The sequence below is a fragment of the Labrus bergylta genome, chromosome 20 (genome assembly GCF_963930695.1).
Source record: "Labrus bergylta chromosome 20, fLabBer1.1, whole genome shotgun sequence".
NCBI classification, from domain to species: domain Eukaryota; kingdom Metazoa; phylum Chordata; class Actinopteri; order Labriformes; family Labridae; genus Labrus; species Labrus bergylta.
The window spans coordinates 6,599,516-6,612,704 of record NC_089214.1 but is presented as its reverse complement, the minus strand read 5'-3'; the positions used below and the strand labels follow the sequence as shown (position 1 = coordinate 6,612,704).

The 13,189-nt window shown below is 42.4% G+C and overlaps 1 protein-coding gene across 1 annotated transcript in view; it reads left to right on the top strand.

Moving 5' to 3' along the window:
* Positions 1 to 561: 561 nt before the first annotated feature.
* The window catches only part of LOC109983759 (protein disulfide-isomerase TMX3), a 33,730-nt gene continuing 21,102 nt past the window's right edge, over positions 562 to 13,189 (top strand). The window contains exons 1-9 of the mRNA XM_020633611.3: positions 562 to 654; positions 916 to 973; positions 1,581 to 1,620; positions 3,578 to 3,701; positions 4,337 to 4,382; positions 7,190 to 7,270; positions 7,724 to 7,823; positions 8,022 to 8,099; positions 8,399 to 8,465. Coding sequence (XP_020489267.1) covers positions 621 to 654; positions 916 to 973; positions 1,581 to 1,620; positions 3,578 to 3,701; positions 4,337 to 4,382; positions 7,190 to 7,270; positions 7,724 to 7,823; positions 8,022 to 8,099; positions 8,399 to 8,465 — 628 coding nt within the window. The 5' untranslated portion in view covers positions 562 to 620. The remainder of the gene's footprint in view (positions 655 to 915; positions 974 to 1,580; positions 1,621 to 3,577; positions 3,702 to 4,336; positions 4,383 to 7,189; positions 7,271 to 7,723; positions 7,824 to 8,021; positions 8,100 to 8,398; positions 8,466 to 13,189) is intronic.

The following is a 13,189-nucleotide window of genomic DNA, read 5'->3' as shown; positions in this document are numbered from 1 at the left end:
GTAAAATAAAACACAATATTAGGTACACTTAAAGAATATCAAAAATCTAATATAAAAGTAAATAACAGAGCAGTGCAGGATGTCAGTATTACAAAGTTTACAGTTTGTGTTTGATTTAAAAATACTAGTAGAAAATTTAAAAATATACTGATGATAATTTACAAAAATACTAAATATGAAATAAAAATGTAAATGTAAAGATAATGTAATAAAAAAATAGTATAGTAACAGCTCTATGGTCTGTGTGTATGTACAGTTGTGTACAGAGATAAATAATGCAAATGATGGTGCAGTAATACCATAAACTAGTCTGAGTGATACACAGATAGTATATTATCTTATAGCGACACCTTGTGGTGAGTATCGGTAGGCACTATCAGTATCTATTTATTCATATTTAAAAACAGTAACAAAAATGCTTTTAAAAGAGAGGTATTTGTACATGTTTGTATAAAACGGCACATCATTTCTACGTTTTTATTTGCTTGTTTTACTCAACAACAAATAATGTGTTGCTGTCCGCGCCTGAATCCTCCAGGAGTCCTGCGTGACCCCCGCGCATGCGCAAGAGATCCAGATTTAGCAGCTGTATTTCCTGCTCACTGTTTCCACTCGAAGCGATGGCAGAAGTGAAAGCTTCCCTGTTTTATGGAGGTACGTTCACGTTTTTATTTTACGTATATTTAACACTACGCCAAGCGTGCGACCCCAGCCTGTGTTAAAACGAGCATTGAAGCCCCCTGTGCTGAATTTACGAGGCAAATTTGATGCCCAGTTAGCCGGGGGACGACAGCTTTAGCTGGTGATGCTTCAGTCATGAGGTTTCCAGGCTGCAGAGCTGGAGAACAGAAACGATATACTAAGCTCTTGTCTACACGAAGATAACATGTTTTCACTGCTGTTTTACTGTTTCAGTGATAGCGGCCTTCCTCAGTTCAGCGGTGTTTGCATTTGTTGAGGATCTAGATGACACGTAAGTGATGCACTCTTTCTGAATGCTCTGCTTCATCCTTCCTGTACAGTCATCACATTAACACATGAGCAGTTTAATGCAACTTCCTATTGCACTGCATGTGGGCGAAAATCAGCCTTTAATTCAGTTCTTACTCCTCTCTTGTTTCCTCTCACCACTGTTGAACTTGTGCATAGGATGCTGCTAAGATGAAATCATTTAAGGGATCATCCCATTTCCAAAGGTCGTGAAACTTACAATTAACAGAATTTGGCTTAATTAAAGCAGGAAAAACATGAGTATATTCTTGATTTTCTCAGAAGTTTGTGTTTGCAGAATACTTTGTAATTGGATGCCTGCAGTTAAAAGTCTGCAGAGATTTAATCTCTTGTTTTTTTTTTTTGTCGCTCTGATTCGGGTCCTTTTTCCTGCAACTTTTGAAGATAATTACATCCTGTCGACATCTAAAAGAAGTGGTTCCTCTGTCTGCTGCGTGTGACATTATTTCTTAACATTTAGCATCTTTAAAGCATCTTACAATGTGGGTAATTCCAAATACTGTAATCCACGCTGTACACTTTGTCTAATTGAAGTCACGCACTCTTCTTTTCTTTTTTTTTCCTGACAGATTCAAAGACACCAGAGTGAGCGATGTCTGGCTGGTGGATGTGAGTCTTGCATTACGCACTCATGCACACACAAACACACAAACCGGTCTGGGTCCGTTCCGCTGCGCTTTACTTTAGATCCAGCACGCCACTGTCCACATCATCCCCTGCGGAAGTGGCAGCGGTCAGGGTGGGAGGTTGGAGGGCGGGCTGTGCAGACTGTCCTCTGTGTTTGTGATTAGTGAATGAGAAGTCATGCATGACAGCCAAAGCCAGGGGGGCTCGGAGGGGTTTATGTCACAGTTTGGGATTGGGTCTGTATAAACTCATGAAGTTTGAGTACGCAAAGCTGCTTGTGCTCCTGGTTCGTGTTGCAGGAGTGAGTCCTTAAATTGGGAAGTTACAGCAGTGAAAAAACTACTATATAGATGTTTAGATACTTCATATACTGTCTGTCTTCAGAAATGATCAAAAGTAATTTACTCTTAAGTTTCATTGGAAGCTTGTTAGATGAGTTGGATTTTGATTCAAGCTGGGTGAGAATGAATTCTGCTGGTCTGGTCAATGTCGTTGGGTATTTTTACCTCACAGCAGAAAAAGTAGCACGCTCAAACGGTAATAAATCTTCACGACCACAAAAAAGACGACAAGAAAACCGAAAAGTCAGCACACTCGGTGTCCTCTGAAGTTTGTGTTATCTGGGTGGAGCAGCAGCGACAACAACGGACGCCTTTCATCCCAAAGCCTTCATCAGCGAATTGATGATGTTTATGATAACCCATACTGCCAGTTAACACCACTATATGTGTATTCTTTAAGCTCAACATACTGGTATTTTTGATGTCTTACATAATGTATGAGATGTTGTTTTTCAGTGGTTAAACAATACAAAAAAAAAAAAAAAAAAGCTTTCAATTCAGCTGTCTGTCCTGTTTTTTAGCTACCCTAACTTAAAAACACACTTTGCACTTTGCATGTGAACATAGTAAGGGTAGGATTAGTAGTTTATTTTTGTCTAAAGTAGGTCATGGAGTCCAAAAAAACGAGCTAAATGAGAGTAAATGTTGCTCTTAATAAATTATAATCTAAATGGGTGTGTAAATAAGTAACTGTTTGCCTCATCAAGTTAAACAGTACGACTTGACAGTGTGTCAATAATGTGTTTTTAACTGTTCCTGCTGCTGCCTCAGTGTTATCATATACAAACATAAGAGTAGACAGTTTATTTAGAAAGCACATTTCATCACAGTTCAGCGCAATGTGCTTTATAAACGCACAGGAATACAAGAAGAAACAACTGTCATCCAATCAGACAACACGCATCAGAGACACATGTGTTTTGAGTTTAGCTTTAAAAGTAGAAACAGTCGGAGCGCAGACAGCCCAGCAGTTATGTTGCGTGCCCCACGTACACAGGCTATAGTCATCGTTGTAGCGGCTATAGGGTTCGAATCCGACCTTGGTGCTTTTCTGCCTGTCATCCCCCACTCTCTCCTCCAAACACTTCCTGTCTCTCTTCAGCTGTCCTATCCGCTGAAGGCAAACGGTATCGTTGGTCCTCAGGTCAACAGGTAGCTTGTTCCAGAGAGAAGGGCCACAGTAACAAAAGGCCCCCTCTCCTGACCTTGATCCAACTCTCGGTACGACTAACACACCTTCACTTGATGACCTCAGGGCCCTCGTAGTGTTCTTGCATTGTGAGCCAGGCTCCTACTGTGGACATGCTTCACATTTGTAACCTAAAAAAAGATTTTAGTGTTTTGAGCTCTGAATCCCTTTCAAAGCACATAAACTACATCAAGCAGTCTTCATGTGTGAGAGGTTCAAGACAGAAAACTAAAATACATTTCAGAAGAAGGAATCAACATTAAAAACATCACGACCAAATATTCATTCATGGCCATAAAGTCTTCTGGTTCATTGACCCTCTGAGTATTGTCTTGTGTTATATAGCCTTGTGTTTACAGTGTATCTGACCTGATCTACTGACTGTTTTCCTTCTCCTGGTTATTTCCAGTTCTATGCACCGTGGTGTGGGTACTGTAAAAAACTGGAGCCGGTATGGTATGACGTGGGAGCTGAGCTGAAGAGCTCCGGGTCGCCGGTCCGCGTGGGAAAGATGGACGCTACCGCTTACTCTGGTGAGTAGACGATGAGGAAGCGCTTCCATTGTCTTTCCCGTGAGCCTCTCTTTACCCCAGGTGATCATTTCATGAGCTGATGACAAAGGTCGAACTTTATCGACCTGAGTCGTTCAACAACACGGTGACGTCCTGTCAGGTCTTTCTTTCTTTAAGTATGTTTATTTTAAGGCTGTCAGGATTGACTAGTTCATCGTGACCGCATGCTTTTTTTGTCCCTAAAGACGCGGCGCTAATAAGCCTCCTCAGTGTCTCCCGGTCGTCATAGTGATGGAAAATAACGACTCTGCTGCATCTTTGAATGTCACACACACAAAAAAGACTCTCAGACAACTCAGCAGACGATTTCAAAGTAATATCCACCCCATGACATCAAACATTTACTGTTCTTTGTACCTGTCTTTATTTAGTTTTTGATCCGTTTGGAGTTCTTTTTTCCCGTGGTTAAGTTAATGTCGTAACCTTTGAAGAAGGTCCTTACTGGATTTCAAAATAAAAGCAGGTTTGAATTCAAACAGTAAGTAAAATACTCTGAGCTAAGGCTGTGGCAGTAACCAAGAAAATGACAACAGGATACATTTAACCTGCATTAAAAAGGTTGTTTTTTAAAGTCTCTTTTGTTTTCTTTGTTGCAGGAATGGCATCAGAGTTCGGTGTCCGTGGTTACCCCACAATAAAACTGTAAGTGACACATACTCACCTTACACCTCTAAGAATTCAAACCTAGAAGCAACACTAGACTCAAACTTTGACTTAACACTTTCTAGTAGAGTGTTGTTATATCTAAGTGTCTAATCAAAATCTTCTCAACCACTCTGTGCAGCTTTAGAAAAAGGCCTGCAGAAATCTGTATTGGAAGGTACCAGGGTCTGGACATAGTATGATGATTATTCCATACCCACACATCTGCAGATTAGTTCGTATTTTCAGCTCTTAACCCTCCATACCTGTAAAGTTTGTGGCAGAAAGTCGTGAGTTTCACTGAATATCAATCAATCAATTTATATCGCACCTTTCAAGTGCAAAACAGCAAAGTGCTTAACAGCACTTAAGAGTTTTGAGGCGTCAGAAGACTAAAAAAAATATACAAACTCAAGTCCATTTACTGATTTAAAAAAAAAAGTAAATAAATAAAAGCCATAAAATGATGAAGTAATACATAAAAGCCAGGCTGCATAAATGAGCGTTTATATTCTCGCCTCCTCTGGAAGTTTGTTCCACCGTCTCGGAGTGAAACAGCTGAACGCAGCATCCCCAAACAGTTTTGTCCTGCTCTCTGGAAGAACTAAAAGAGAGGAGCCGGAGGATCTGAGGGGCCGTCCTGCTTCATAAACTAAAATCATCTCTGAGAGGTAGTCAGGTGCAAAACCAGGTAGTGCAGGCAGCCAGTGTAAAGCTTTTCAAACAGGTGTAATGTGTATTCTGGGTTGTGTTTGACCACATCTGTCAGCTGAAGCCCTTCATGTTTACATAATATTTAGTTGTGTTATTATCAGCATCATTTACCCCCCCCTGTCGTTTTTTTTGTTCCCTACGAGGTTTGGCCTCTTGAGATGCCCTCAGAAGTCGATCTCAGGAGGGAGCGAGGTGTTGTTGCTGCTTCCTTGAGGCTTTCACTAAGCTGCTCACACCTTTTTAGAGTTTAATTGTATTACACATTGCACCGCTGGATGCTTTAATTAGTGTATTTAAAATCATTCAGAGCAATTATTTTTCCCTTTTCTTATTTTCCGCCCCCATCTCCTTTGATTTGATCATTTGAGTTCGTTCATCCACAAATCAAAGGTGATGTTTGATGTTATTTCCTCTGAATCTGTTGATTTCTCCCATGTGTCTCATTAAGTGACTCTTTTTTTTTCTTCCTGAGAAATGAATGAACGGAGGTAGACGCCAGCTGCTCGAAGGCAGAGCTCACGTTGACTTGAGAGAAATGATCTTTCCACACAGCGCCGTTTTTTTCTCCGTGTATTCCAAACAGTCATTCACCCGCTCGCCGGCGTAATGGGCTCCCCGTTTAGTTTCATCAAACTCATTTGGGAACGTGCCACAGGATCGCGGCGGGGTTCATAACATCAAACCAAGCAAGTGATGAAACATCAATCGAAGACACGAGATGCCTCCCTCCAGAGACACAAGGAGACTTGATTTAGAACCCCCCCCTTGAGTTCATTAAGCTCTTTGGGGCTGATGCAACCTTAGCAATCCTTAATGCACTCTGCCCACTGGAGGGGTTGGACTCGGGCAGTGGGCCTGCCTGGGACTCAGTGAGGGTTTGTTTTTTTGTTTTCCCATCAGAGATGCGAAGACTTAGATTAGTTTGACCTGAGTGCTGAAGAAGAGTCTCCTGATGGATCTGCTGTTTCATCAGAACATCTACGAAGGGACAGGTTGTAGTTGTCAGATGGTGGGCACAGACTTCGACCCATTAAAGTTAGCATTTGTGTTTTAGTAAGTTCAAAAAGGACTCCAAAATGTTATTCTCTGTGTTTGTTGTTTTATAATTAAAAAACAACAGCAACATAAAAAAAGCCTCTTACATATTTTAGGAGCCCAAATGATGTTTGAAATCCCTCGTTTTTCACTTAAAGATACACGGAGTGGTCACTTTATTGCACGGCTACCTGTGAATGCTAATAACCTTTTTAGCTTATCAGACAGCAGTAAGTCAATGCATGTGGGGGCCCTGAGCAGCTCCTTCAGCAGCAGACTCAGACACCCACCCTGCAAGACGGAGCGCTACCGCAAGGTCTTTCATCCCATCTGCCATCAGACTGTTTAATCAGACTCTTTAACAGCATCACCACCTCATGCTACACACTGTGTGTTTTTTTAATAACAATAACTCTTTCCAGTGTAGTTACTGTGTACTTTTCCATTATTGTATTTTTTTATTTAACTAATGTAAATATGTTTGATTTTTAACTCCTTTTTTTATTTTTAATAATTATATTCCCGTCTCCTGTTTTCTTGAGCTGCTGTAGTGCACAACTTTCCCCCACGGGGGATCAATAAAGTTTATCTTTATCATACTACATACAGATACCATAACTAACAAAACACACAATCTCTCATGCTGCACAGAGGTCTTGTTGGCACTCACAGTCGTAACAGGGCCTAAAGAAAGAGTCCAGTGAGTGTATAAAGCAAAGAGCATGACCAGGCTTTGATTTGCTGATTTTGTTTGATTAAACAACTCAACCAACGTCTTGTTTGGTCTGAAGAGTGATCGACTAATCAAAGCCTTTACTTTGAGCTTTGCTTCTGCTGAAGTTTGAAGGTCTATTCCTTCTTGTTTCACTGAATGACCAAACCAACATCCTCAAAGCAAAGTTCAAAATCACTGAAGTGATTTCTGTTTAATTTTATTTTCACATAAAAGTTTCAGTTACTGTTTTCAATGAAAGGCATACAACATTGAATGCTCTGTAATGGTTCTGCAAATGAAACCATCTCCCTCTCCCTCTTGTTGTTCTCTGTGTCCTGTTCAGGTTAAAGGGGGATCTTGCCTACAATTACAAAGGACCAAGGACAAAAGATGACATCGTGGAGTTCGCCAACAGGGTGGCGGGGTGAGTCACGGCTTTCAATCTCTTGAAATATGAGAATGAAATATCTCAAAACTTAAAAAAAAGAAGAAGTTAGATTTTTGAAGCACAGGGAACTGTGAAAAGTACAAATCACCCAGGCTGGCTTATCAATGCAGGCCATATTTGTTTCATAGCTCAGTGGATTTCCACCTTTTGATGCTCCAGTTTAAGCCCTGTATCAGCTGAGCCTGACAGATTTCCCCTCCTCGAGGGAAAATCCAGTCAGATCCGTGGACAGAGGGCTTGATCAAAAGCTTGGCTCTGACTCCGAGCGGGGCTGCAATGTGTTGAACGTCCACTGGGTGGAGCTAGCTGCACAGAAATCCAAGAGCAGAAGCATCAACGCTTGGAGTTTTTTTCCATCAGTTTTCTACACCAGTGAGCTATTTTTAAGCTGAATGGACTCATCCCTGTTTGTTTTATGTTCCCCTTTAGACCGGCCGTGCGGGCGCTTCCCAGCAGGCAGATGTTTGAGCACATGATGAAGAGACACGATGTGCTTTTCGTGTATGTTGGTGGGGAATCTCCCCTCAAAGTAAGCAACATTTATGCAACCCGAACATGAATCAGGACTTTATTCTAAGAACCCAGCTTCTTTAGATCAATCGTAGTCCTAAAACTGTCTAAATAAAAATGTTTTTACATCGTCAAACAAAAGGAAAAGTTGTGTTTAACGCCTCAAAAGACTCCTCCTGATGGATCTAAAACTCTGTGGTGTGTTTTCTTGTAACAGGAGAAGTACAACGACGTAGCCTCTGAGCTAATCGTCTACACTTACTTCTTCTCAGCGTCAGAGGACGTCTTTCCAGAGGTAACTCTTTGAATATGCATCATTTCTACCTCCATATATTCTTAATAATCTCCAGTATTGTGCACCATGAACATGTTTCTGCCTTCGCTTGATTTCAAGGTTGAGAGCGCGCAGGAGTAGATTTTTCTTCCAGTAAATGCATGTACAATCACTAGCTTTGCATGCTATCTTTGCAGTATTCATAAACAGTAAAACAGTAAAAAAATGAAGCCCATATGTGCGTTGCATTCTCTTCAGGTTCACTCATGAATACAAATGTGACATAAATGAAGTCTAAGGAGGTTTTGTGTTTTCAACAGTCTGTCACTTTGCCAGAGGTCCCTGCAGTCGTGGTCTTCAAGGACGGAGCCTACTTCAGCTACGATGGTAAGGATGTTGTTGTCCCCGTCTTCATCCACTCGTGTCCGTTTGTTTTGTCTGTGTTAAGTCAGAAGAAGAAATCATTTAAGATGCCAGTAGGGAACCCTTTGTATACAGCTCCTCGGCCTTCCTTCCCTGCAGTCCTTGTTTTCTCTGGCCGTGTTCCTCCCGCTTCCCCGGCCCTCTTTCATCTTCTACACAGCGCTGAGTTATGGTGTGCCTGGCCCGTCATAAAGCACCCAGAGCTCTGCCCGCTATTGTGTGTGCGGCGAGGCCAGTGATGTCGTGGTGGTTTGTCTTTGGGCGGACATGCATAACATAGCAGGCCGGGGTTGGATGGGCGTGAGAGACCACAGTTTATACTGAGGAAAACCAGTGCAGCGCTGGTACTGTATTTACAGTCATTACAAGCCCAGATGAATCACTGGAGCAGCCGTCGAGTCCCCAGCGAAAAACAGCAGATACTGACATAAGAGCTGCTTTTTCTCTCACCAAATTGGAAGCTGCTCACCGCAACAACGTGAGCTCGCCGCATTCCTCCATGATTTCTTGGATCTCGCTGCCGCTGAGGGCTTCAGCTGGGAGGCGGAAGCGGAAGTGAAGAGCATCGAGGCACAGTGCAAGCACAAACGGGCCCCAGTAGTGGCTGTTGGGCAGGTTCGGAGAGCGGTGGAGCACCCGCAGGATAAAATCCATCTCTGCAGAGTCCCCGCGGGGGATGACGTCAGTCTGCTCCACCTGACTGTTCCGAAAAGCGAGCTTCCTGCGCCAGAATCTCAGCAGGAGAGGCTCACCGCAGTGCACGTTGACGACAAAGACTCCACACTCTGTAGAGTCCTCCAGGACCTTGATACAGAGGATGTGGTGGATGTCTAGCATCGCCATGGTGACGGCGCATTAAGCAGGGTTAGAGCAGCATGGCCAAAATGACATGTTTTGTCCTGTCTTTCTCACATGGTGGATTTCTCCTCTCCCATTTTAGAAATCAAATCTAGAAATTGAAAGAGAAACATTAGCATGTGAAAATTAGTAAAAAAATGCTGCCTCATTTAGGACTTAGCTATTCAAAGTACATTTCCCGCTCTGCATAAGAGAAAGTAGTTAGCCTGTCTGTTTTTTTTTTTCTCACCACCTGTGGTCCTGTGCATCTGGTTTTCCTCCAGCTGTGCTTTGCTGTGTTTCTCCGAGGACTCTGGTTGCTGGAAATCGACTGTCTAGATGCTTCACTCGGGGATAAAATAAGGCTGAGGCGCTCACTTTGCATGAAGTTCTGTTTGGCTAAGTGTCTGAGACACATTTGCATCAGCAGCCAGTGACACAGTTTTATGACTATGACATTTGTTTAAGCGATAATGTACAAGCATGTAAAAAGCAGATTGTTCCACTTGACGTATCCTAGAGGGGGTTCTTACTGCTTTAACAACCCGCCTGCTGGACTCTATTCTGCTGAAACACTGTTAAATACTGAAATTTGACACTAAATGTTAATTTGGAGGGGAGTAAGTACAACACAAATCGTCTTGCCTCCCGAGGAATCTCCAGCTGTGAAGCAAATTTGTGAAAGGTCAATTTAAGTAAGAATTCAGGGGCAGGCTGTCCTAAAGTTTAACAGATTTTTTTAGAGGTGCATGTGCACGGAAAGGACTTCAGACTTAACGTGAGCTGCTTCCAAGGTGATGGATAACTCTGTCGCATTATCACATCGGTTTACTTAGCTGCTATAATCCACAGAAACTACAACTTTCAAATGACAGTGAAGTGAGACAAGGTGAAAAAAGTCTGCAAAAATCACCACACAGAGCACCGTCTCATTGGCGTTTTGTTTTGAATCAACCCATCTTCACACACTGCCACAGGCCATACTGTGTTTTGTCCACTTTGTCCACTTGTCTGTCTTCTAGATATTTGTTTATTAGAAGAACTTTTTCTCCGCTGTTTTCTTCTTTTTATTTTTCATCGCAGTAAACAGACTGATCTTAAATCAGTGTTTGTGCGCGCTGTCCAGAGCTCTGCTGTTACTCCATGCAGGCGTTGTGGGCGTGCCAAACAGTTGTTTACTTTCATGGTGAGAAGCAGAACGAGAGCCAGGGCTGCTAACTTTTTAGATGCTAGCCTTGCGGACCGTCCACGGCTTGTTGACAAAGCGGACGAACGCAGTGAAATACGGCATTATATCACTTACATCCCCGACAGTCAGGGTCACCCCACGGACGTGAAAAGAAGTTTTAAAACCCGGATGCCAGCAAAATCTGTGAAACCGCAGTGATGCAGCTTTTCTCTTCCAGCTGTGTTTGAAAACAAAGACTGACAAAAGACTCAAATGAAAAGTTAAACATCACATATTCAGCAAAATACACTTTACTATGTCCTGTCATGTCTGGACTTACACTAAATATTATTTCATCATGTTTTAGGATTTTGCCGTGGCATCGTTTCAGTATCTGTATCGAGATATTTTGGGCAGGTAATCATGTCAGAGTCATTATTTTGGTATTGTGACAAAAACTTATTGAAGACACATTTTCATTGGCTGTATTTTTTAATGTACTGACTCGAGAGGCCGGCAGCTCCCACATTATATAAGAAACCTTCATCATCCTCCCGCTTGTTTAGTAATTGTGTTTATTTTGTAAGGATTAAAAAAAACACTTGTTATGATTCAGTCCTCATTTACAGATCTTACTTGTTGTGCCTTTTTAAGAATAGATACCAGCAGGCAAAGCCTCTCTGTCCTCTTGCTTTGTGTAAAATAATATCTGTTGTAGTGTTGTTTAGCTTTGATTGGTTTAGTGCACATCACAAAGTGCTGCATCCCGTTTGAAGAGCTCCGTTAAAATATAGTCCAGCACAGCCTCATGCATAATTTAATGGATGAAATCCGAACTTCTATACTGCTGCACAGGTCTGCTCTGTTTCTGTGCTGCAAGCGCTAAATGTTTCTGATCAAAGTGTGTGTTCAGCGGTGTGTTAGTCCACACAGTATGCTTTTTTGAAATTGCCTCACTGGCCTGGAATTAGCTTTGAAACGTGTATCTGTGTTAATACACAGTAAACACTCACAGGCCTGTGTGTGAGCGTCTCTGTGAGACCGTCTCAGCAGTTCACAACCTGAGCCTGTCACTCCTCATACGGAGTGGAAGGTAAAGCAGCCCGATGTGAGAGGACTATTTGCATAGGTTTATTTGGAGCGCTTGAGTGACAGTCAGATTAACAGCCGGTGGATGTGTTGACAAGAAGGGGGTCACACCTGAAAAGGTGATAACACAACCGCTGACGCTTTGTGACGGCACACATGGTACAGGATTCACTTCAGGACGGGTTTTGAATTTTCCAAAGACGATGAGGTCAGTGCGCATGATGAGCTGATGAAAAAAAGTGCACTAACAACAAGGAAGTGAACCTAAACCCGATTAATGTAACATCCCCAAACGATCAAAATCCAGTTAAAATGTAAAAATGGGATAAGAAGATAGTATTTATCAAAGTCTTAGTTATTAGTTTATTTGAATCAGGGACGATGAACAAAATAGCATTAGCCTCAGAACAGAAAGAAAATGCTAGCAGGTTTCGCTAAGTAACTAATTTCCATCTGTAGTCCCGAGGCGTACAATACAGATCAACCAGTCATCTACACACACACACACACACACACACACACACACACACACACATATTTCCTGTTATCTGCATCATAAAGAATGCCTTCATGCTTTAAGTTTGACTGTGTACATTTCCAAAAAGGATATTGTCGTTTTTTTTTCTCTTTACACACTTTATATGTTGAATTCACTTGAAACTAATCCGTTGCCTTAAACCGCTTTTCGGGGTCGCAGAGGGGCTGGAGCTGAGCCCGGCTGACATTTCAGCGAGAGGCGGGGGTTACGTTGTGAACTCTTTGCCAGTCAATCACAGCGCTGACATACAGACACAGACAACCGGGCACACTCGCATTCACACCTACGGGTTGTTTAGAGTCACCACTTAACCTAACGAGCATCGCTGTGGACTGTGGGAGGAAGCACCCGGAGAGAACCCACGCCGTGCACAGAGAGAACGCACACACAAAGAGGCTCTGGCCTGGTATGGCCAGTAGTCTAATGTGGGTATATATTGGCTAATCTTAAGCTACAACTCTTTTCTGTTTTTCTACCACTGTAATGAGCATGTCACAGTACTCTGCTAACTGACACTGTACAGTACTGTCAGCGTGGAAGTGGGAGCAGCTTACCATCACTGATACATCTTTATTTACCCCACAACAGAAACATTGACGGCGTTACAGCAGCAAAGAGCAAGCATAGACAAAAAAAAAAAAAAGAGCACACAGTTCACAATTTAAATAATCGAGGAGCCGAAACAGAGCTGCAGGTGTTACAAATGTTGTCTGAACATTCACAGCTACACAGAAAAGAAAAGGACTATCATGCACACAGGGCACATGAAGTTCGACATTTGATTGCACCAAGTAAGTTCAGTTATATCATTACACCTAAGTATCAGAGGATATTTTAATATGATAATATAGCACGAGTGTTTGGAGTGAATTGTGTCCGGCTCTTGTGTGTGTGTTTTGGGATCTACAGGGGAGGGAGGGGAGGGGAGGGGAGGGGAGGAGGCTTGGTTAAGGGGTGTGACTGCAGCAGGAAGGAAGGCCCTGCTGTATTTCTCCTACACACACACACACACACACACACACACACACACACACACACACACACACACACACACAC